At 37.3% G+C, this 25904-nt stretch overlaps 1 protein-coding gene across 1 annotated transcript; it reads left to right on the forward strand.

The window, feature by feature from the left end:
• The first annotated feature begins 1397 nt into the window (after positions 1-1397).
• LOC132102892 (voltage-dependent calcium channel gamma-7 subunit-like) lies at positions 1398-13461 on the forward strand. The gene is made up of 6 exons (XM_059507601.1): positions 1398-1582; positions 4516-4711; positions 5380-5466; positions 5552-5692; positions 9699-9844; positions 11768-13461. Exons 2-6 carry the CDS (start codon positions 4516-4518, stop codon positions 12236-12238), a joined length of 1041 nt encoding a protein of 346 aa, XP_059363584.1. The 5' UTR covers positions 1398-1582; the 3' UTR covers positions 12239-13461.
• The last annotated feature ends 12443 nt before the right edge of the window (positions 13462-25904 follow it).

Raw genomic sequence — 25904 nt, forward strand, 5'->3', positions numbered from 1 at the left:
CTTCACGCTCATCTGTGCGTTCTCTGACGTTCTCTCTCCACTCATCGCTCCATCAGTACCATCCCAGTGGGCTTGAGTGATATAACAGGATACCCTGCCTATTAAAAACTACCCTAACCTCCTTACTGTAACTGTCTTCATCTCCGTCACTCCTCTTTTTTTGTAATGCTCCACTCTTACTTTCTTTTTAGTTCTGTGACCTCATCTTCTTTGTTGAACTGAAGATTTCCGGCCTCTGAAATTGATAAAGGTTTGTTAAAAAAATCTAATGCTTTGAGAAACGCTTGCTTTTCATGCATAATGTAGATCTTTATCTCTCTCCCTTCTTCACTTCTTGAGGTCAGAGTGTACTGTGCTATTGATATCATGCCTAAAAATACTTTATCATGAGGATGAGGCCACTATGAAGTGTAATGGGACTAACAGAGAATGAGATGAGGTTTGGCTCCATCAGGGATGATGAGAAAAGTGAGCATTTATCTGAGCTTTTTTTCTGAATTTTAAGTGTACATGTGTTTGCAGATAAGATAAGATAAAAGAAACATCACATCTCTGTAATATCTCAATTGTTTCTCTCAGACTTTTGCTTTTGTCGGCTGCTTCTCAAAAGACCCCCGTAGTCCTACATTTATCTCATTAAGAGTTTCAGAAAAAACATTGTCATCATGCTGCACATTTTCCTTTGTTAAATCCAACAAAGATTCAAAGACATGTAAATCTTGGATGTCGCTGCAAAGACCCTTTGAATTATGACCAATTGTTAAGGGAAATTGCACTAATTGTTCATTTAAATTATGCTGTTCTCTGCATAACGGTCTTTTCACAATGCACTGTTGACCAATCTGTCTTTCCTTCCATACCTGAACTAATCTACTGTACTTAAATTCTCGGTCTCTTTACATAAGGGAGAGTGCTGGAATTTGGCAGGTCTACACTTTTAGAGAGAGAGACCAATTTTATTCACACAATTTGACTTGTTATACATTATTATTTTTAATTTATAAGTTATGCTATTACCCAATTAAAATGATATAATATATAATTTAGTAAAATTACTGGCTCAGATTAACTTGCAAATGTAATATAAATGCAAAAACTGAGAAAATTAGCATGGATATCCTCTACTGGCTGTATATATATCCAGTATCGAATAAAACTAAACCTACAATCAATCAATCAATACTCTCTTATCGGCTGATAACTGATATTTGTAAGCCATAAATGGTTTGCAATAACAAAATTTTTTTCTTATCAAAAGCACTGACACCACACATTGGCTTCCTTCTTTCCATCCATTCAAAATACGAAAGTACATTTTATATTGCGCATTACTACGCACAACGTCTGCGTTGCTTTTTGCTCGCTTTCGCTTTGCTGTGATAAAAAGAGAGATTGTAAGCGTGAATATGTAAGGGAGGAGAAGAAAACGGGCTATCAGTGGGAAATACGCACGTAAGGAGAGACAAAGAAAAAGGGAGGGAGAGAGAGAGACCGTGCGCGGATATTTTGCCAGGCAGCCCTGGTGTGAAGCTTGTGCCTGCGCGCTCGCTGCTTACTTGACAGCTGCACGCGCACGGGTAGGGTGAGTACACGCTTCTTCAGTCTGCTTTCATTGTTCTTTACTGTTCTCGGCTAATGCGAGTCAAAACACATGTTAACTTTTGTCAGGTGTTACAGATAGAAGTTAAAGAAGACGAACGTTTATGTGTCTGTGGCTCCACGTCGATCGGGTAACAGACGCGTTTCCATAATCCCAGCAGGTCTGTGAGCCAGTCGCATGTTGTGTGTGTCGATACGTGAGGTGAAGATTTATCATGTAAGAGAGTTGTTTGTGGTCCGGTGTAAATTGTAAAGCTCCAGGGTCATTTAGGAGACTGGTATGCAGTGAGTTCTACTGACATTTCAAGCTGTTCAGCATTTTTGTGGAGGCAGAAGTGACTCACTTCAAGTGAGTAAATGGTAGCTGAGGTGGTTGAAACTGTAACTGGCTCAGTCAGGTGCCCCAGGAGCGCGCGCTGGCATGTAGGTGGGAACTCATCATTCCTGGGCCAAGGTCTTTCCATACATTAGCCTACATCTGGCTTGGCACTCTTTCTGTTCTCTCTGTCCCTGTTCCTCACTGTACTGTATGCCTTTTGCTCACAACGTATTTATTGTAATGCATCTATCAAACATCGTAATGTTCGTTTAAACAAAAATATTTAAAGAGACAGTTCACCCCAAAATTGTGTCATTTACTCACCCTCGTGATGTTCCAAATCTTCAGACTTACTTGGTACTGTGGAACATAAAAGATCTTGCTAAACTGTGTCCGTACATTGAAAGTCAGTGGGATCCAAAAAACATGGGACCTCACTGAGTTTGATTTTATGCTCAAAAATACATTTTTCTAAATATCTCCTGTGGTTAACTGTTCCTTAAATGTTTTGGATCAAGTGCATTTCTGTAACTTATACTGACATCCTTCACACTTTAAAGGGACCGTTCCAGAAAAAAAAAACCTGGAAGTAACCAACACTGTTCATAATATCATGTGTTCAACAGAACATACTATGTGTGGCTCCAAGTTCAAGGGAGTTTGAAATATAGGAGAATTAATCAAGAGTCAAGATCAAACAAAATAATTTGCAAACTGATGTGCAGACCCCACAAAAATGCCAAAAAGTCATCTGTGGCTGACCATGCAAGTTTGAGGTTGAACTTTGGCTGACTGATTTTGTCATGGAGAAGTAACCTATCTTCTACATCAGAACACACGGCCTTGAGGGAGCAGAAGAGCTGTGAGCAAAAGAGTTCAGAGGGAAAAAAAAATTCTCGTTGAAGACGCTCAAGCTGGATTTTGACATTGTTGGTCTCCGCCTCTGTTGTATTTGCTTCAGAGAACTCAGCACCAGCACCTTTCCTCCACAGCCATTACGCTGTGCCTTTTTTCACTTTTCATTTGCTGAGGTACATCATCTGTTGACTTCTGGTGTTAAAGCTTGTGTCATTCTATGCAGTAGGATACACGATAAAAGGTTAAACTCTCTGATATTCTCATAGATAGCACTAAAATCTCGCCTAGACACCAGAAATTCATTTTGGAAGCCAAGAGACTCATTCTTCTTTTTCTTCTTTTTTCTCTTTCTTACTCTTTTCTTTTTCTCCCTTTCTTGTTGCTCAGGGTGCTGCTCTGAATCACCAGCTCTGAGAGACACACAGGAAATGACAGCATGAAAACACACACACACACACACACACACACACACACACACACACACACACACACACACACACACACACACACACACACACACACACACACACACACACACACACACACACACACACACACACACACACACACACACACACACACACACACACACACACACACACACACACACACACACACTTTATACAGCTTCTTCAAAAATATCCACAATAAAAGACACCATAGCAGCAGCAGCTGAGTGACTGCAGAGACAGGAAACTGATTCTTTCAGCCTCATGCATATAACCAAATAATAGCATTCATTGCATTAATCACGTGTCAGATCGTTAGCTTTAAACATGTAGCATGAAAGTGTTCCTGTATCAGCTTGGCACAGATGCAGAGACAGTGACAGAGAGCAATACACACATTTAGCTTTGAAAAGCTTTCAAGTTGTCATCAGCGCTGTCATCCATTCACAAGTGAGACAAAAATCATTGCTCATTAATTAAGAATAGATCAGCTCTGCCCTGGGAGAATCAGAGAGGTGCACGGGTCACAAAGAGGATGTAATCTTACATTTACAACACATTTCACATAGAGAAAACTACTTCATAATGTATACTCTGACCTTTACATACTGCCATTTTTAGTTAGTTGCCCCATATGGCCTCTCCTCATTCCAGTGCCTTTTCTTTCCCTGTCTCTGATCCTTTACAGCCTGTACCTTTCTTTCTCAGTTTTAAAAAAGTGTTGCTATTGTTAACTTAAACTATTAAAAATTATACAAATAAAGGCAAAATTAAATCTAAATAGTAAAATATATTATATTCGTGAGCAGGAGTTTGTGTTTACCCGTGTGTGTGTGTGTGTGTGTGTGTGTGTGTGTGTGTGTGTGTGTGTGTGTGTGTCTACATCTGTTATTTGGCCATACGGATGAAGTCCGTGTCTCACAGTAAAGCTGTGACTCATGACTCTGTAGGAGCTTGTGTGTGTTATGTGTGTGTTGTGCCATCTGAATCACTGCCGATCACGTTTCACGTTCTGCTTCAATGAATGCCACACATCAAGCCTGGTGAACTTTGTCCTTTTGTGCGATTGGCTGATTGCAGCCACACTGGAATAGGAACTGTATGTTGTGATCATTAAAATTCCTTCTATCTGATTTCTCTTGGCATTTTTACTGGTGAACTGGAGAAGAACGCAGAATTGTGTAGAAGTGTGTAGATGTTATGGTGCCGTTTCACTCCCTGCTAATGTTTTTGCTATTATTTGGACCTTGGGTGCAGACGGTTGATATGTATGTGTGTGTGTGTGTGCAGATGAGCTCTTGCAGCAGCAGGGCTCTGACTCTGCTCTCCACAGTGTTTGGGGCGTGTGGACTGCTGTTGGTGGGGGTTGCTGTGGCGACGGATTATTGGCTGCTGATAGAGGAGGGAATCGTACTGCAGCAGAACCAGACTGTGGATGTCAAGATGGCCTTGCATTCTGGCCTCTGGAGAGTGTGTTTCATAGCAGGTGCGGACACAAACATATTTAAGGTCTTAGTACTTCTTTTGACAAAATGTTCTGATGTGAAGGATCTCCAAACATGGTGATTTGCCTGCAAGGTAATATATATATATATATATATATATATATATATATATATATATAACATATAACGTTATTTCTCAATATTACTGTTTTTACTATATATTTGATGAGCATAAGAGACTTTTTACCCCCCAAAACATTACATTTTTACCCACCGCAAACTTTTAAATGGTAGTGTTAATATTTAAAATATATTGTATGTTTTCATGTATAAAGACCCATTCATAATTTGTGGGAAAAGTAGTGTGAAAAAGTGATAATTTTATAGTTTAATAACTTTAAAGTATTATTTTATTCATTATAATAAATATTTTTTACTTTGTATTAGGGTAAAAGTGCAAATGCTTAATTAGAATTATTTTTTGTTTGTTTGTTTCATACTATTAAAATACTGTCAATACGATAAAATAATCATGATTATTTCCATTATTTTTTCATTTAAACATAAATGACACAAAAGTGATGATGATAATAATAATATAAAAACTGAATATATTAATATTAAATGTGTATTTATATGTTAATGTAGTTCCGGTATTTTATATATATTTTATATATCTTTCATTATATCCTCTGTCTCACCGCTTTAGGTACAGAGAAAGGTAGATGTGTGGCCTCTGAGTATTTCACAGAGCCAGAGATTGAAATCACCACAGAAAACACTGCAAATATCCTCAGTGAGTGAACGTGACTTCAAATCAAAGTAACACATCCACATTTACACACACAGCTCTCACACACGTGTGTTTGCTGTTCTGGCAGAGATGGTGCGGACAGCTACTCCCTTCCCTATGGTGTCCCTGCTCTTCGTTTTCATGGCCTTCATCATCAGTAACGTGGGCCACATCCGTCCACAACGCACCATTCTGGCCTTGGTTTCTGGAATCTTCTTCATCCTCTCAGGTAGCGGGAAACCTTTCCGTCTGTAAGGTGGACATAACTGGTGCAATGAATCCATATTTTATGACCCTTTATGAGTTCTATCTAAAGTTTCTCAGTTTTTAGACATTTAATATTTATACTGACTAAATAACACATTTAGAATAGGACCATCTATAATTATGTCATCACAAATGGGACTGGAGGAACATTCTTTTGAATTAAGTCTCTTTCTAAAGTACTCTTTCAGTTAAAAATAGTTAAAAACATATTTAATGCAGATCCTTTTTCAGGACGATTAAATGTGTGAGGATTTTGTGTTCTGCACTCATCAGAATGTAGCAGCACCATCTGTATTACATGAATGATGTCTCCTTAAATCATAAACCTGTGTCTGCGCATGAAATCTCTCCGTCTGTTTATTATTTTGAGGTTTTTGGAACCAGTGAACGCAGTGATAAAGTTTCTTTGGTGGAAGTGCTTTGTTTTTATTGTATTAGTTACTCTGTCACATCTATCATATGAGTAGCATGTCTTATAACCCTCTGTCATATAACAGCTCTCATTAAACAGTTGCATATCCTTTGCTCTTATTATTTTCTCATGCAGTGTTCTACTACAGAGCAAAAACATTTATTCATGTTGGCACAACTGCCTGATGTGTCCCATATTATGTAAATGTGAAGATTAAACTCATCAGTCAATGGTGCCAGATTTATTTCCCAGTAGAGACCTCAAATATCTGAGCATGCATTTCAGTGCTGCACCAGCAGAGGTCAGCAAATTCATAAAATATAAAAAATGCTTAATTAGAGAAATCAGACAGAGACCCTAGTAGGCATTGCAGCGAGGGCCATCGCTAGTGGGGTGAAAGGTGGTGATGATTATGGGAGAGGGGCCGGCAATCTCATACAACTGGCTGAGGCCAGCCTAAAAAGATGCTCAGGACAGTTGACGGGCCACTGCTGTGCATCGCCACGAAAGCTTATCATTTGCACGTGTTTTTAAGCCTTGCCAATTTAAACATTTAGAAGTGTTTAAAGCATTCGAACACAAGACGATGAAAAGCTCAACTTGAGTACTGACACACTGTGTTCAGAGAGCCACGTCTTACAGACAGCAACACCGAACCGAGCTTTCCTTAGCGAAATTTGCGTCCTCCTGCGCTTGAAAGAACAAATACAAATCGCAGTTTAAACAAACAGAAAAAGATGTGAAAGATACCTTTTCAGCAGAATTTGCCTCTTTTTGTTATTGTACCGACAAATACATACGAAATTATCTCAAAATACCCATCTTGGAGAGTATCCTCGAAAAACACTTATGTCTTAAGTGAAAGTAAACAGTTGAGAAAAAATCGGATGTGTATCATTATAATGGATGCATTGTCTCTTAAAGTGACCGCGCTTAATTTACTAGCTGCTGTCGGTGTCCTTAATGTTAATCCAAGAAAATGAAAGAAAGAAAATCACTCACTGCTCTTGATTTAATTACTTTGTAGTTTTAACAAGAATTAATGCACAGTCAAACCAAAAATTATTCAGACACTAGATATCACTTTGACCTGAACGTGTTTTGCTTTAGTGTTTATTATTTAATTGCTAGTGCCACCTTTTCATACCACAGACTGAACAAAATAAAGCATGATGTCAGCAAGGAAAACCTAGGATTTAGGTGTATTTCAGGTATATTCCCTAATCAGACAAAAACATCTGTGACATTGGATCATTCTCAAATCATGCTGGAGAACATGAACAACTTGTGGACAAACTTGTGGAGTTCATGCACTGTCATTGCAAATACTGAAAATAATTTTCAAACAAATGAAAATTTAAAGAAATAAAGAAATAAAGAAATAAATGTTACTATTTATTTAATTTTCTCTCAAATTATGCATATTATATAATTTGTAATGAAAAAAAGTGCTAAATAAATGCACTTTCCCTTATGAAATAGGTTTTAACTCCACTGTAAACATGAAATAGCACTTTAACAACAGTCCATAGTAAGAGACTTAACCTAACCTGAATGTAGAACTTATTTGTATGCAGATGCCACTGTTGTTTACTGCATCACTGCCTCAACCTTGCACATGGCTAGAAAAGACCTTCAACTTTATCGAAAACACCTCTCTCCTCCTGCAGCACAAACTTCCTGACAGACTGCCCTTAAAAAACACCTTTTTACTTGTCCTTTTCTCTCTGTGTTCTCTGTTAGCCTGCTGCTGAATATGTAATGGGCATTTCAGACTGCTCGGGGCTGATAAAAGTGCTTCAGTTGAAAGAAACCATTAAAAAGTAAAGATCAAGTGTGCTGATAGTGCCGTTAGATGGAGCGGCTGTGAAATGTAGCTGATGTTTGCAGGAATGTTGTGTTTTTGTTTTGTGTATGTGGGTGAGAGAGTTGGTCATTCGTCTGTTGTGATAAATATTACAGGCATTTCTCGAGTTTGTGCATGTTGTTTCTCGCCCTGTTGCTCAGTTTCGCCTTCATTCTCTGTCCAAACCTGCACACACACTCACATACCTCTGCTCACCACAAATTCACTTGTTTGAAAATGTACTCACCCTCAGGCCATTTATGGCCACTGCAGAAATTTAGCATTACATCACTTTCTCATCAATGGTTCCTCTGTAGTGAATGGGTGCCGTCAGAATGAGAGCACAAATAGCTGATAAAAACATCTCAATAATCCACAAGTAATCCATTCCATCAACTAACATCTTGTGTTTGAAAAGAAGTGAAAGTCTGGGTGTTTGTTAGAAACAGATCCATTACTTTTTTAACTTCATGCGAGTCCTCTATCCATAATATTGTTTTCTCCAGTGAAAAAAGTTGTCAAGTCTGAATCAGGAGAGAAATATGCATAGATCAAGCACTGTTTACAAGCGAAAACAGTCCAAAAATGTTCAAAGTTCTATTCTGTGAATTTTGATGTTAGAGGACGACAGGGAATGGACTTTCACTGGAGGAAGCATTATTGTGGAATATGGACAGGTATTTTTGGCCAGAAGCAATGGTTTAAAATTAAAATTTCTTATTGAGGGATTTTTATTATTATTATTATTATTATTATTACTATTATTACAGACATGCAGCTCTTCCCCTTATAAGACTGGATTACTTGCATATTGTAATGTTTTTATCTGTTGTTTGAACTCTTATTCTGACGGCACCCATTCACTGTAAAGGAACCATTGGTGACCAAGTGATGGAATGCTTATTATCTCCAAAAAAAAAAAAAACTCTTCAACATCTTGGATGGCCTGAGGGTGAGTCCTTTTAAAGCAAGTTTTTAGGCTGAACTTATCTTTTAAGTTGCAGCGTAAGGTATAATACATCCTGGTCCAAGCCTCTACTCATTTCAGTTCAAATCATACTATCTCAACAGCTGTTTATGAGCAGTATTTAATACAAATTTAAGCTAAGCATTTAAAAACTTACTGTGTACAGTCTCTGGGCTTAGCATCCTGGACAGCAATATTTGAATGATTTATAAAAGGTGAATCACTGTCTGACCATCAGGATTTTCAGTGTGGATATAAAGGTTAGGATTATGATTTTTTTGGGGGTAAAATTACAGCACCCAGTATGTTATCATTGTTTGCTTTTGGCATCTAAAAGAATGTGTAACAATCACATTTATCTCCTCTGTCCTCCATGCATCTCTCCTAGCCCGCTGTGCCTGCAGTGAGGAGGGTTTGGGGCTGTGATTTATTTGGATTTAGCTGATGTACTCTTATCAGTGGCCGGGCAGAGCCCTGGAGTGTGTTCAGTACTTGTGTGTGTTTGTGTGTGTGTCTGTTGAGTTGGCCGAGGTTGAGCAGTAAGTCCTCAGGGGCCCGACAGGAAGACTGATGTCCTCATCACCGCACAGTTATTTAACTATATTGTTTAGTTCTGTTGTTGGTATTTTTCTAGTTTTCTTACAGCTGCATTTAACACTTATTTAACAGGTGGCAGCCGAGATGATGGTAGTCTGTTGATTTTTCTTCACTCATTTGTTATTCTAACACTCTCTTTCTCTCAGGGTTGAGTCTGGTGGTGGGGTTGGTGCTGTATATCTCCAGTATCAATGATGAAGTAATGAACAGGCCGCGGGAGCCAGAGCAGTTCTTCAACTACCACTATGGCTGGTCCTTTGCATTTGCTGCCAGCTCCTTCCTGCTCAAAGAGGTCAGGGGATAAAATTTAAGTCCAAAATATCAGATCGTCTGCCTTTTTTGTATGTCATTTTTTGCTCCAAGGAAATGAATGGCCAAGATGTAGACACATTTCTTGTGAAAGCTCCTATGGCTTGAATGTATCCATGCTTCTAGGCCCGAGGGGCTTAACAAATGATGGTACTGTAATTATGTCACTTGATGCTGCTGAAGCAGATGCTTTTAACATGACCCTGACCTGAAATACACTTCAGTCGAAGGCAGGAGCTTCGAGTGCGCTCTCTTAATGTATTATGAATGTGGAGCTTCAAATGTGCTCCATTTTAGTTATTCCTCAAGGCCCGAATACTGTATTTGGAGCACTTGATCCTATTGTTTCATTGACAGCAAAAGGAAAAAGTTAAGAATCCTGAGCTCAAGGATGTTAAGAGCATTTTCAACATGTACAGTCAAACTAAAATTTATTCAGACACCTACAACATTTCGCACATTATCACAGTTTATTCGCTGCAGTTTTGAAAATGGTAATAAGATATTACAAGAACTCAGAGTCAAGCTGTGTCAGAACAAATTCATCTTGATAAATGTCAGATAACACTTAAGCAAAACACGATCAGGTCAAAGTGTCTGAATAATTTTTGGTTCCAAATTGTACAATCAATTTTACTGGTAGTCCACTGTATGAAGAATTTTGGGGTATATTTCACAGTATACTTTATTTTGCTATCCTCGCTTACATAAATTAACTAGTGTCATGCAACCAATAGTAAAAAAAGAGTGAATAATTTTTGGTATGACTGTATATATTTATTCATGTTTCTACATGAAATCCACATGAGATTGGGTTTTTAGGTTTTCAGGTATTTCAGATTCAAATGTGGATGTTACTGAGGTGATTATGAAAGTCAGAAGAAGACGAAGCGGATGATGGAGCAGTCAGAGCTGCAGATCTGTCAGCCGTTTCTTGTATGTGCCCATAAAGTGAGGATTAAGCAAAACTGAAGTTCAGGCTCTAACTCTTTTTTTCTGCTTGATTCAGCAGGATCCTTTTACTATTATGATCTCCAAAGGAAACGTTAGTTTGTCAGTGTGTGAGAGAGAGAATATTAAAGCAAGAGCAAAGAGGAATTGCTCTAAAATGCCCTCATATATTCACATCAAGTTTTTCTTTGTTTTAAGAAGAGTGTAGTCACTTAAACAGAACCAGAACAGTATTTCCTGTGTGTCCTGACGTTATTTACAACCTCTCACAAATGCTTTATTGATTTGACACAAATACCCAAAGTAAATAAATGATCAAATGAATACATACCTAAAGAAAGGCCATTTCTTTTGTTCATATTAAAAACATTTATTAATCATTATAAATACGATATATATACGACCAGCGCTCTCTTCCACCCTCAATACCACGACTGAGGTGAGACCCTTAAGCAAGACACCGAACCCCCAACTGCTCCCTGGGCGGCGCAACAAAAATGGCTGCCCATTGCTCTGGGTTTGTTTTCACATTGATATAGTGTGTGTGTGTGTGTGTGTGTGTGTGTGTGTGTACACTACTCACAGCTGTGTGTGCACTTGGATGGGTGAAATACAAAGCACAAATTCCAAGTATGGGACACCATACTGGAGTAATGATGCTGAAAATTCAGCTTTGCATCACAGGAATAAATTACTATTTTACTGTATTTTTGATCAAATAAATACAGACTTGGTGAACTTAAGAGACTTCCTTTAGAAACATAAAAAAAATCTTACCAATCTAATGCTTCAGGGTTGTTAAGAAACACACGGCTGTTGGTCTGACAAAATAACTATAGCCATAAAGCAAGAAAATGTAAAACAAATTTGTCCCATATACTGGATATTTGAAATGTGACAATTATGACATCACATCTCTTCATTCTCTCTGTTAAACTTTCTCTCATTCTCTCAGGGTGCTGGTGTGATGTCAGTGTATCTCTTTATGAAGCGTTATGCTGAAGAGGAGATGTATCGGCCTCATCCGGCTCTCTACCGCCCCCGCCTTTCTGAGGGCAGCGACTACAGTGGCCAGTACCTGCAGCCAGAGACCTGGCCTCCCTCCCAGCGTGCTCGGAGCGCCTCCGAGATCTCCAGTGACATCTCCATCCAGCTCACGCAGAACCCCCATCCCCCGCAGAAGATCAGAGGCCAGCAGAGCACATCATCTCCAGGACTCACAGCTGCTTCCAGCCCCACCCCTGGAGCTAGATACCAGCTGCCATCACCAGGTTCTGCAGCTCCATTTCCCCACAACCATCCCCTCCACCCTGGGGCGCACAGGGCAGCTGCAGCATCCCAGACCCTGCCTCTGTCTACAGCACCCCCTGCAGTGCCGCCCCCACACTATCACACACACATGCGCATGAGCGCTTCACCATGCTAAATGCAGATGGAAGGGAAAGTTTATGGAGTGTTTGTTTTTACTGAGATAATGCATAAACAATGAGAAACAGAAATGTGATGTAAGGCAAGATATAGTTTTTTATATGAGAAAAGGAAGTTAGAAAAAATACTGTTTGTAAAGGCCGCTTTTTAAGATTGAATGTTGTGAAATATTAAACTGCAATGGATCGAATGAGGGTTCATGCAGAACACTTGACAATCACACACAACAGAACTGATAATTCATGTACTTAGACATACACATTAGAGCACATAAGAGAACTATTGCCTTCTACAGGTGATAGGAAAAATATTATTGAACATATATTATTTTTCATCATGGAACCTGTGAATTTTTAGTTCATACGCCTGAGAGATGTTTTTTTTTTTTTTTGTTTTTTTTGTTCTAAAGAGTTGAGAAATATTGAATTTTTGTTGTATAAATATTGTGTATTGTTGTGTTTTGGCTGCGATTTGGTTCACTGCCTTTCTGCAAAATGTTGACAAACCTAATGGGGGAAAAAACTAAATTAAAATAATTTAAATGTTCTTATTCTGTAGGACTCTTTTCTGAATGTATCATAATATGTAGGTCCACAAAATTAACACTTGCCTGACAGCATATTTTAAATTGTCAGCGTTCACAGTGCCCTCTAGTGTTTATGTGACTGTATTAACACTGCGTCTTTAGCGCTGTCCGTGGTCCTGAAATCGTTCAAGGCTGCTTGTCAGCGCAGACCGTGAGGCAAAAATACACACAGTCAAACGTTCCATAATATTTCATTGCAAAAACAAATGTACTGTAACCATACAACATCATTGTGAATGAGTATAACAAATCACAGCTACAAATAGATGTTGACCAGATTTAAACTTTTAGGCAATGAAACTATTAAGACTCATTCAAACCTGTAACGATAATCATAAAGAAGGATTTTAACCACGTTAATGACTCAGGGGAATGATATAATTGGAAGCACTTTCAGAACGATGCTTCCCAGCTGATGAATGATTAAAAACATTGGCAGCCAATCAGAATCCATCCTGCTTTAACGAGCTAGCGCTTTTAAAGCAGTAGAAGACAAAACTGCAACACGTTTGTAATAAAGAGAACTTTGACATGCATCAGTGTAGATGCTAGTTATGGTTATCTTTATATTAATTGTTCTTGGTGTTTTTGTTGTGTGTTTGTTACTGTGGCCAATAGGAATGTGAGCTGAAGTGGAAATGAAGAGTATCATTTCTACGCCACTAGCGGCAACAAATTGATTTGCAGAAATAACGATCGTTTTCAAACACATTTCCAGAACACACCCCTTGTCTTCCATTGGACGAACACAAAGCCCCGCCCCAAAATGACGCTTTGGTTGAGCCAAAAGCTGGTTGTTGCTGTGTCGGGCTGTTTGACCTAGAAATGTTTTATCCCGCCACAAAGACAAAGAGTTAACCTTTTTGGAAAATAAGGTACCAATTGCTTCCTCATAGTTGTCCCTGTACTCCAGTGGAATAGTAAATATAAAATACTAAATACTAAATTTCAACATCAAAAACACTTTCTTAAGCTTTAAAGGACAGAGCAATGTGCATGTGTATATTTGCGTGTGTATTGTCTGCACTGGGACTGTTAAGTGCTTCTCTGCTCTGCGGTTCATCGTTCCATTGCCTCAGGGAAGCGTGCAGTCCAATTGATCAAAACTCTCTCTCTCTGTTTCTATCTCTGCTTGTTTGTGTTTGAGTAGGATGTTATTACAGTCGTATTTCAGTAATTCCTTTCGCCAAGGTGTTGCACTTGTGTGTGCTCTTATCCTACAAATATAGTATTAAAAAAAGCCAATACACAATGTATGTGTGTTAATGTGTGCTTATATGAGGGGGTGGGGGAGTCTGCCCGTGTGTGTCAGTAAAGAGTTGGATATAGCTCTTTTCACCAACATTACTGCATGAAAGAGCTGTCACCCAGCATTAGCCCATTGCCTTTTCCATGTGTGTGAGTGAGAGAGATGGAGAGAGGAAATGAAGATGAATATCGGTCGAGAAATCCTTTGAAGGTCGTAGTTCACTGTACTACTGTGCAGATGTCTGAGTTTGGTGAGTTGACAGTCTGCTTAATGAGGAACATATATCTTGGCAACTTCATGCACTTACACGTGCCCATACCAATGAGCGCCCCAAAAAAAAAAACTCGATTGGTACAAAACTGGGACTAGCCTTTTCACATGATTACCCATCATCACGCTTTCCCACCATACTCGACCTCGAGAGCCACACACACACACACACACACACACACACACACACTGAGTGTATATTGGTCTTTGAAACGACAGAAAGCATAATAAATATATTCGCACGCCATCTAAGCCAATTCTGAGGCATCTGTCGCATTCAACCTGCCATTTTTCACATCCCTCCCTCCATACACCCCCCTCTCCGTCTCTCTCTCCCTCTGCGGAACTCAGTGCTCTTTCTCAGGCTGGATAACATTGCATTTAATTAGCAGTGCGGTACTAACATCATCTCCAAGATGCCTGCTTCTCTCATCTCCTGCAAAAACCAGTGAGGGCAATGTTGAGCATTTGTGTTTCTGTTATGGGGAATGTGGACTTTACATTGACTGCTATTGTATTTTTCTATCCCATAAATCTAAGCCTCACACAAACCTTTTTTGCATTATAACATTTTACATTTACAAGACGTTAATCGGTGTGTTTATTAAACATTTTTGCAAACACATTCTTAATAATATCAGCAGGTTGTTTTAGAATTATGTAAATGTCGTATAAATGCATTAACCCTTTTGCCATAAACGGAATAAGCTAATATTCTGGTTTATAGAAATCTGAATAAACAAATGGCTTATGCTTGAATAAATCATAATTTTTGGTCTTTCTTGGTGATATTCGAATTGTAAATAAAACAGAGATTTTTCTACGTTTTAGAAGAAAATACGTCTTCTAAACACTTTCACGTGTAGTTCAGTGTGTTTCTTGCTGTAATTATCTGTGTCAGACACATTAAAGTACCTCATCATCAAAATGTTGCAGTTCATTGTATTCTTGTTTGCTGTAGTCAAAGACAATATACTGATTAAACAACTATTAAACAAATAGAAATCACCTGACACAAGAATGAAAGTTTTATGCTGTCAAGCTTGTAAAATTGTGCATGTCAGCGCATTTCATATTGCACAGTCATTGTGGGAACATTTGGTCCCAAACTAACTGCAGGTGAAACATTTATGAAGGTCTGGGGAAAAAGCTTCAATTTCAAAAGCACAACGGCGCGAATTTTCTCTGGTCTGTCGGGATTTGGTATGTGACAAGTTGCGTACGACTCATCCTCTCTCTCTCTTTCTCTCTCACGCACACTCGGGGTAAGGAAAGGGACGGATGGAGCGAGCGAAGGGTTGCGGCGCGGGCGGGGGAGACGCAGTCGCGCACACGCACCGGCTACACGCGCTCTAGACAAATCCGTACTCGAGTGACGTGGGGACGTGTGCGCGTTGAATATATCGTATATACTGTCTGCCTTGAGAGAGATTCACATTTGTAACTATTTTTTTTAATCATTATTATTATTATTTGACGACATTTGTAAACGCTTTTTGAGACGCACAACCCCCTCCATTCGTTTTTTTCTAACTCGTTTACAGTCCATTTCTCTTGATATGCAATCATCTCTCCTAGTCTTCCGCTTTGGGAGTGCGACGTTCTTCAAACACGAGACAAACTAAACTGGTAAGCAATAATCTCAGATTTTTCTGTGTCTACATGTGTGCTCGCGATTTTTGGGGGCTGTTTGGATGTTTCCGTTTGCATGTTTGTGTCCATGTGGAATGAAAAGAGCGGAATCAATCGATGCCAAATTGCAAGCCAGCAAGCTCAGCTGTCGATTTTCGCAAAGCTCTTCGCCTGCATTTGGTTGTCTCTGCAAATGTTTGTTAAAGCAAACATAAAGGGGGGTAATACGATAGATTAAATCGTCTTCATTGTGCATCGGCAAGCGCATCTTCGCATTCATTATGCATGTGCAGCATAAACTCTCCTTATCTGGAGCTCGATGGGACAAACACTGCTAATACACTTCCAGAGCAAGTCTGTTGCGACTTCCCTTCAGCTTTTTGAAGCGAGAATAGAGGGCTTTTTCAGAGAAAGGCGTCCATTTTCGGTGTCGGTGGAGGACTCCTCTAATGAATGCACTGCGGCTCGCATCAGCGCCCAGCCTCTCCTGTCAGCTCCCACACTTCACCCTGACCATTTATCTGATCTCACTGAACACAAGCGTGGACCTTTTCACATCCCTGCTCGTGCATGTTGGATCCATGCTTTGCGGTCACATCATGTGACCTTAGGAGTATAGCTTTTGCTGTCAAGAGGCCTCTGTTTCAGCATAAGGCAAATTTTCAAAGAAGAGGCACCTGTCACACTGACAATAAAGGCCTACACTGTAAAAATGTTTTACAATCAAGCTAATTGTTTATATATATATATATATATATATATATATATATATATATATATATATATATATATATATGTATGTGTGTGTGTGTGTGTGTGTGTGTGTTAGTGTGTGTGTTTATAGTGTTTATTGTTTTTAGAAACAATTCATGTAAAAATGCAGTAAAATCCTGTTAACTGTAAAATAACTTACAGTGTATTTCGTAAGAAAAAAATGCTTATTTTAAGACAATACATAGCCTATTTACAATTTTACTGTCAAATATTGTAAAAATGTTTTTTAGAAAAAGTTTCTTATTTAAGTTTTCAGTTACAAACAGAAGGGTGATTTACAGTATGTTGGAATTTATTAATTAGCCCTGTATTTTACGATTTTTGTCATCATATGTCTTATTGGACTATTATATATATATTTTATTAAAAATGCAGTATAACTGCACTTGTGTAAAAGTTTAAAATATACTGTCACTAAAACACCCCAACATTCTGTCAACTACAGCTGCCTCTGTTTACTGTAAATTGACATTTACATTTATGCATTTAACTGACACTTTTATCCAAAGCAACTTTGAAATATAATATATTGTGCAATATACAATGCCAGATAGGAAACAGAAGTGTTTTTATTTTTTATTTACTAAAGATAGGCATCATAGTTGATCTGAACTGTTATTTCACTTGCTTATTTAAGAAATGTTTCACGATAACAATAAAAAGTGAATGAATGAGGTAGCAGTTAAAAACCACAAGTGCAAGCTATTGATGGCAGTGTCTGGCTTTGGCACATACCGTAATCAACATGCTTGTGTGCTCGCAGTGTGCCTCCATCATTTTCTTGGCCTATGACCACACAGAATTGTTTTATTGAAAGAAAGCACCTGGTCAGGGCTCAGGTTGTATCGCTCTCGTTTGGAGAATTCTGTTTCAGCAGATTGCGTCTCCTGGGATCGTAATTATGTAATACTCTGTAGAGTCCTGTGTCAGCATTGCTGTACCAACACCATTTCCCACAATCTATACAAGAACTGAGAGCATTTCAGACAACAGTAAAGGAAAAGAAACCCCAGTGGATGGCCTTTTCTTGATTTTTTTTGCAATTATTAAAGAGCGGACCCCTGACTGAGATTATTCTCTGTATAATTTAGAGGAGTAAATGGTAAAAATAAGGAGTCCATTTGCTGTAATGCTTCAGACATAAATGACAAATTTGATCTTCGTGAGAAGAGGCCTCTGCATGGTTTTGAAACTAATAAATAGTGGAATATGATCAAGACATGGATTGTTTTCACTGATCTTCGCCATCCCATGAAGTGCACATTGTGTTAGTCATGACACATTTCCAGGCACACTTGTTCATTCCCACTAGACCAATACAGTTTTTAAAACAGTCATACTGCTGCAGAAAAACAAAGTGGAGTGAAGTGACCCCTCATTCTCCCGGGCAATGCTGTCTATGGCAAACCTGTATCCTCACGAACGCCAGTTTTTCTACCTACATCAGTGAAGGAGTGTTTTTTGCCTTTAAAACATAATTAGATGTTGGTTTGTGCATTGTTGATATGTAGATTGCTTTATGGTCAGCGCGGTTAAGGTCCTGTTCGTGGTTACATTAGCGTGGCTTTTTAACAGACAGTGACATCAGATGAGTCAGGCAACATCTGTTTGCAATGTTCTTACTTTCACCCTAGTGCACTGATGCATTAGTACTCATTTTAAACCATTTTTGGCTCAGATGACAGATGTATTTTTCAAGCAGTGGATACAAATAATGATATTTAATAAAGAAACAATTTTTGAAGTAATTTACATTTAAGTCCTGCATAGAAATCTGCCATCAACATGCCGTCAGTTAGATCTCGCACAGCAAATTAATTTTGTGACCTGTGATCAAATATAATATAATATAATAATATAATATAATATAATATAATATAATATAATATAATATAATATAATATAATATAATATAATATAATATAATATAATATAATATAATATAATATAATATAATATAATATAATATGATATAATATAATAAATGCTAAAGTTAAATTAAATTAATGCTTTTATTTATATACACTTTAAATGTTTCCTGAGCGCCAAATTATCAAATTAGAATGATTTCTAACAGCTGCAGAATATTCAGCTTTGCCATCGAAGAATAAATTGAAATTTTAAATATATTAAAATAGAAAACAGTTATTTTTATTTATTTAAATAATATTTCAAAATTTACTGTATTTTTTAACAAATAAATGCAGCCTTGCTGAGCATAAGGGACTTCCTTGAAAAAAAAAGAATCTGAATCAAACTGAACAACTTACACAGGCTTTTGGATTGTCCTTAAATTTGCGATAATTAACTCTCCCTTACATCGGTCCCAGCTGGGACCGAAACTTTCATGGAAGGAGAATCCTCTACCTTAAATACAGATGAGACAGAGTGCAAGAGACAGACTGTGATCATTTGTTCCCTTCATGCGTAGTCATCAAACAAAACCTAAAGCAAGCTGTAAGCAAGAGAAATAATTAATTCAGTCAGTTCATACATTGCTTATCTGGATCTCAAAAGGAATTTAGAAACAAGGTAATGGCACTTGTTTAGAGACTCTGTTAATTGCATGTGGGAGGAGACACGGACATCCAGGTTAAGCAAATGAAATGAATATCCTCACTTGCTCTCTTCCTCCGAGCTTCCTACACAGATACAGCAGCATAACTGCAACTATATTGTTCATCGTTCAGTGAACAACTGCCTCACGGCAAATGATCTTTATGTCTGAAGTTCATCTGAAAAGAACTTTACTAAAAATAAAAGAGCCATGGATTTATTAATGTATTAGAGGGGATATCCCTGAGCAGACATGCTCATACTTTCATACACGGTTACTAAAACATCAGTAATATTGTGACATATTTAATATGTGACATAATTACAATTTCAAATAATTGTTTTCTGTATTTTAAAATGTAGTTTATTTCTTTGATGGGGCTTAAATTGAATGAATTGGGGCTTAAATGGATGTTATTTTATTGAGTGATCCTGTGCCTTGTGCTGTCTTTTTCGACTGTTGAAACTGAATCGCTAAGGTGACCTCTTCCTGAAATGAAATGCATGTATGTCATTGCATATTGTTATTATGCAAATATTATCCCCTCTGATAAAATATAAATGTGCCTGCTGACTCATCACAAGAGCTCTTTTCACATTCATTTCTTCATAATAGTGGTCATGTCAGTTGATAATCTGGTGTAGTGTAGAGCTTGGCTAATAAGAAAAAGATTGTGCAAGGGATGATTCATGAACTATCACCATCACTATTGTATTCTTGAGCTAGGCACTTAACCCGAGGTTGCTCGAGGGGACGGTCCATGTAACAAACATTCCCTTCTTTTAAGGGGAAACATGGTCTGAAATAAACACAGCATTTAATTTTCATTGATGGCTCTTCTAAGAGGTCTGTGTTTGTAGTATAAAATGAACACAGCAGGTGTCAGCCTAAACTTAGTCTCTCAGCCTCTGATGGCACACTCATTTCCTCATTCTGGCAAGCTCTAATCTGATTGGCTGACTTCATGCTACATGATATGTTGCTTTTATGAATTGAACCTGTGACCTTGTGCTATCCTCTACTGTTAAAATTACAGGAACATGTTGTGTCAAATTGCAGTCAGAAGACATATTCATGAGGTATGTGATAAGGCAAAACATTTTGTTTGTCCAGAGCTGGGGCACATTTGAGGTGAGGCTGGCTGATAATGAGAGCAGTGGGAATGTGAGAGGTGTTTTAAAGGGTATGTGGGGACGAGAGCTCAGGTGTTATGCTCTAATCTTTCATAAGTGATGTTATCTCTGAGCTCAGTATGGTCTTACACCCTCAGTATGACGATGATGCCGCAGCAGCTCTAAATTCATAGACACAGAAGGGTGAAGGTAGCCTTTCATTGCATTCATTTGATGTACAATGCTATTCAGTTTTCACAGTGAATAACAAGTATTTCAGCTTCAGTGGGCTGACTTTTGTTTGATTTCATTCGGACTCCCCATTATTATATTGCTTCTGCTCTGTTCAATTCTCTCTCCATCTGCTTGTGTCTCACGTTCATTCTCCCTCTCTTCTGAACAGTGCAGAAGAGGTCATAATTGACGCTCTTTGTCATGACTGCAGCAGGGACTTAGGTGCTAATTATTTTGATTCACGAGTCATAATAATTGGACGTATTTCCCATAATTACGGCTTCGCCTTTCAGGGTCATGAAATGATTTGTCTGAATGGTGTATAAATTGTCTGTCATTTTGATTGGTTACTCGACGTACACATCTTGACATGTCGAATGTATGGTGAGAAAGTAATGATCTGGGGGAAATGAGTAAGTTTGTGTCTTTTCCTCCCCCCAAGCCTTGCAAATCAATTCTTACATGGCAGCAATCACTGTGAAATTATGAATGGAATCACCATTCTGGCTGATTACGTGACAGTCTCATGAGAACAAGATCTCTGCTGTTTTTTCTTGTCCCTGTGTGATTATAAATAGATGTCAAATAAATATGTGATTTTTGTGGTCTGTAAAGCCATATGTTTGTATTTATCACGGATGGACGTGGCAGACTGGAAACACAGAGGCGATCTGCTTCATATCATGTGTTATGTGTGTGGTTCTCAGTTTGATGCTCTTTTTTTGTTTTAAGTAGAGGCATCACAAAGAATCAGACACTAAAAGCTGCCAACTGTCTTGTGAGTGACTCTCAGGCTGATTAGTTTGATAGAAGAACAGTGTATTTCATACTGCCTTACTGTTAATGTTTCTGTGGCCTGCAGAGGTGGAGTTAAACCCTTCAGGGCTGTTCAGTTCTCACCAGCTTTCTGTGGGCAGTCATGTGAACTGTGAAAAAAATGATGGCCTATTATTGATAATCAGTAACACCTTTGGCACTGTGTTTAGGGAGGAATGTACAAATTCTTCATTTGAAGAGAAGTAATGATGTTTTGTTAAGCAGTGAATGCTGTGATGCAGTGGTCCTCAGTTGTTGTTTTTTCTCCAGGATCCAGTTTTAGCCAAAATGTCCCCCCAATTTTTTTTAAATTATATTATTATGAACATAGATTAGTCAAGTAGTTGAGTGATTGACTACTTCAACCACTAGTCGCCGAACTGTCTGAAACAATCGACTACTCGAGCATGCATTGACCATAATGCATGCATAGTTGACAAGTATGTGAATTTTAGGATTACAATAGTGCGTGTAGCTGTTACTTTCTATGACCTTGTCTATGTTGCATGTAAAATTAAAATATTTAATGTAATAATTACGGGTGTGCCCGAAGCAGACTACCATCGGAATGGCACGGATAATGGCTTCAAAAACGAATAACGGACAAGGAATAATTCTGCCTGAATACTTGGCTGAGGCTGGCACAGTCTAGTTTTTGCTAGAAAACAGTTGAGCCAGGGGATCAGCGCAATATTATACATAGCAAAAACTAAAAAGATAGTTATAACGGTCTTTTCGAGTAACTGTACGACGCTCCACCTGGTTTTATCTGAATAAAGATACGAATAATTTTATGATTGTTACAGATACAAATACAGATATGAATACTGGCTGTTACATTAAAATTTCAATATGTAATGTCATATTATAAAGTTTTGACAATTTACATTTGTAATTGTTGCATTAGGCTATGAATTAATAAGCATTTATTGATGAGAACTATTCCATGTTTTTTCATTTACAGTAGCATGAACCACGAGTAGTCGAGTAACTCAAGTATTTTTTAAATAAGAAATCGACTAGCAGAAATCAGTAGTCAGTAAGAATATGCAACATTACATAGTTTCTTCTTCTTCTTCTTCTTTCTTTCAAAGTTTTGATGGTTTTATGCTAAGGGCAGCCAATAATTGTTCACAAAAACACATTGTAATGTACAGTATACACATTGTACAGTATATGAAATCATGTAGAGATTGTTTGATTGGATAGGTGCATGGTAATGTTTTTTTCACCACACTATGCACAATTATTAGGTACATTTTATTTTTTTCAACAGTGTTGTCTACAGTGCTGTGTTTTTATTTATTTATTTATTTTTATTTGAAAGAAAAATACTTCAGTATATAGTCAGTAAGAATGCATTAAATTGATCAAAAATTACAGTAAAGACATTTATATTATTACACACACACACACACACACACACACACACACACACACATATATATATATATATATATATATATATATATGCTGGTCTTTTAACTTTCTATTTATGAAGGAATCCTGAAAAAAAAAAAGATTGGGGTTTCTACCAAACTGTTTATTCAACTGTTATTTCAACATTTGATCATATGAAATGTTTCTTGAGTACCAAATCGTAATATTAATATGATTTTTTAGGGATCATGTGACTCTGAGGACTGGAGTAATGGCTGCTGAAAAGCCTTGCCATCACAGACATAAATTACATTTTACAATATATTGAAATAGAATTTATTTTAAATTGTAATAATTTCACGGTATTAATGTTTACTATATTTTTATCAAATGAATGCTGCCTTGGTGAGCACAAGAGACTTCTTTCTAAAACAGAACATATTTCTGACACAAAGCATACTACATTTTTGCAGTGCTCAGTAGTGCATAACAGTGCATGCTACACATGTACTGTACATTCTATACACATACCTCATATTATATACAAAAGACTGATGTATAATGCTATACTGTGTATGTACAAAACAGTATGTACTATTCTATGTATTTATACCATACACTACAAAAGCATACAGAAGCTGTCATTGGTGCAGTTCCTTTTTAAAAAGTAAGTAATATGTGCCATATTTACCCCTAAAGGCTGCATATTAGGGTGCATATTAGCACATGAGTGGTACATTTTAGTACTTTTTGAAAAGGTACCGGCCCAGTGATACATAATGCAGTTTAACTTAGCGCTTACTGCATATTCATCACATTTCTCAGGGCACAGGTTACTTGCTGCAACAAATTTTTTTAGAGCATTGAGCATGGTAGTTCACTCTGCTTAGTGTACTTTACTTTGTGGTAGTTATTGCACATTAGATGTGTATAGTGTATAAGTAAATTTAAAGTGCATATTAGATTCATAGTACATAAGTTCATAGTACACCAGTAAAATATTAAATATTATTGTAATTATCGTTTCAAGCATCCTCCAAGCAACATTTTTAATGAAATTAATATTTATAAGTTATTAGTATTAGTTATTATTAACTTAAAAGCATTCAATATTGCTGCAATGCAGTTAGCTACTTGGCAACCTACATTTTTGAAGTTTTAAAGCCTCCTTAATACAGGCAATGTTATAAAGCACCATCAATCAGTGCTTACTCAGCTAGAAAAGAGGCGTTTGTGATCTGTGACTTTGTGACAAGCTCTGCTGGCACAGACAGGGGCTGTTATGAAGTCTTGGTCCCATTTTACACAGGTTAATGTCACATGATGCTTTATTCCCTGCTGAGACTCGACTGAGAGTGCAGAAACAGACTGTTGGCTTTCTGTCTCCATTTTTCAGAATTTCATTCAAAGATTCTTGCATTGATCAAAATAAACTTGATTACTTCACTGTGTGAGAAGAGATTAAATGAGAGCTTATCATCTTTTCCATCTGCTTTTATCAAGTTATTTTGTCATTTTGGTTTTCTGATTAATACCTCTACCCTTATCTGTGGTCATAGAAGTCATTTGTAGATATTATTTAAAAAACAAAAAAGAAGTCTAATAGTGATTTGTAGTAGTGAACTTCGGATCTTAAATGTAAATGTAAAAGATTTACTTGTCGATAATATATTAATAAGATAAAAGCCACTTAAGTGTTCTTAAAGAGAGAACACTCACATTTCAGTACACTTTGGGTTCATGTCAAATGAAAAGTTTTACTTTAAAGTACATTTGAAGTCATTATATTGTAATAATCATTTGTCATGTTTTAAAGCAGTGCCCTTGATTTGAAGTGTAGACTAACCTACTAAAGTAAAAGTACTTGATTATAACTTTAACTGCACTGTGGTATTCATTAATAAATGTAAAATTAATATATTACCTAAACTGCAGCTTTTTCAATTGAAATGGGTAATTACAAAATATTTAGTATAATATATTTATACATTTAAACACATAATGTACAAGTTTCAATAGAAATGACATGTATATAAAATAGATAGCCTATTTTAAAATTAATTATGAAATCACATATAAAGTTGTAGTTAAATCTTACCGAAATAGCATTTAATACATTTTTAATCTATAATACATTTTCTTTTATTTGCATGTGCATGAAATTAAGTTTCTGAAAACATTACATTCAGCTTGCACTGCAGTGTAATATTATATTATTTTCAGTATATTATTTCCATGATAAGTACTCATGTATTCATATACTGTATGAACATTCAAAAATATGCTAAAGTGTACTTTTTCACAAAGATTACAATCCCTAATAAATTTCTTTAACAGCTGCTTGAAACTCATACTGTGTGCCATTTTATTGGTTGTATTATATTAGTTTACATTGTATAACTTTTGTACAGATCATATTTTGTTTGTTTGTGCTATTTTTGTATTTGCAGTCTATCAGCTTATCTAACAGCTAACAACAGATACGTGTCTTTTGTTAGAATCGTTTAGATTGCCCCATTGCAAAATTCCACATATAGAATATTTTTGTGTAAATTTTTCATGCCACATTAATATGTCACTGACACATAAGAAAACTGCTCAGATTTGACATCCTTGCTTTACTCGAAAGGGATTTTTCTATGAGGGCTACAAATCTGTACTGCAGAGGCTCACCATGCGAGCATGGTTTAACCCATTTTGATGGCTGTGCCATATTGCATTATAAAATATTAACAGCCAAGACAACCCTTGCGTTATGTTTGCTAAATTACGTTTGCTAAATTATGCGTACTATGCAATTGTCCTCTGGTTTTATAGGTTTTTCACTGTGTTTGTGTGTGTGTGTGTATTCTTGAGCATCTCTGTCTCATATTGGTGTGGTTAACATAAAACATCCAGCGCTGTGAGGTAACATTTCTCCTCCTGCTTGGTCAGGGAGTCTCTACAGACTGATTGCAATGATCCATTTCATGTAATGTTGCTGAAATGCATGTTTGTCAGTTATTCCCTTATCTCATCCCAAGGGATGAAAGCACTGTCCCCTCCCATCTCGCC

This window comes from Carassius carassius, chromosome 24 (genome assembly GCF_963082965.1).
Source record: "Carassius carassius chromosome 24, fCarCar2.1, whole genome shotgun sequence".
Classification (NCBI taxonomy): domain Eukaryota; kingdom Metazoa; phylum Chordata; class Actinopteri; order Cypriniformes; family Cyprinidae; genus Carassius; species Carassius carassius.

What these genes read in the sequence shown, in the direction of transcription:
- LOC132102892 (XM_059507601.1), top strand. Translation starts at nt 4,516, where the DNA reads ATGAGCTCTTGCAGCAGCAGGGCTCTGACTCTGCTCTCCACAGTGTTT. An exon ending in AAACACTGCAAATATCCTCA is followed by an intron (nt 5,467 to 5,551) that starts GTGAGTGAACGT and finishes CTGTTCTGGCAG; the next exon opens with AGATGGTGCGGACAGCTACT. An exon ending in AATCTTCTTCATCCTCTCAG is followed by an intron (nt 5,693 to 9,698) that starts GTAGCGGGAAAC and finishes TCTTTCTCTCAG; the next exon opens with GGTTGAGTCTGGTGGTGGGG.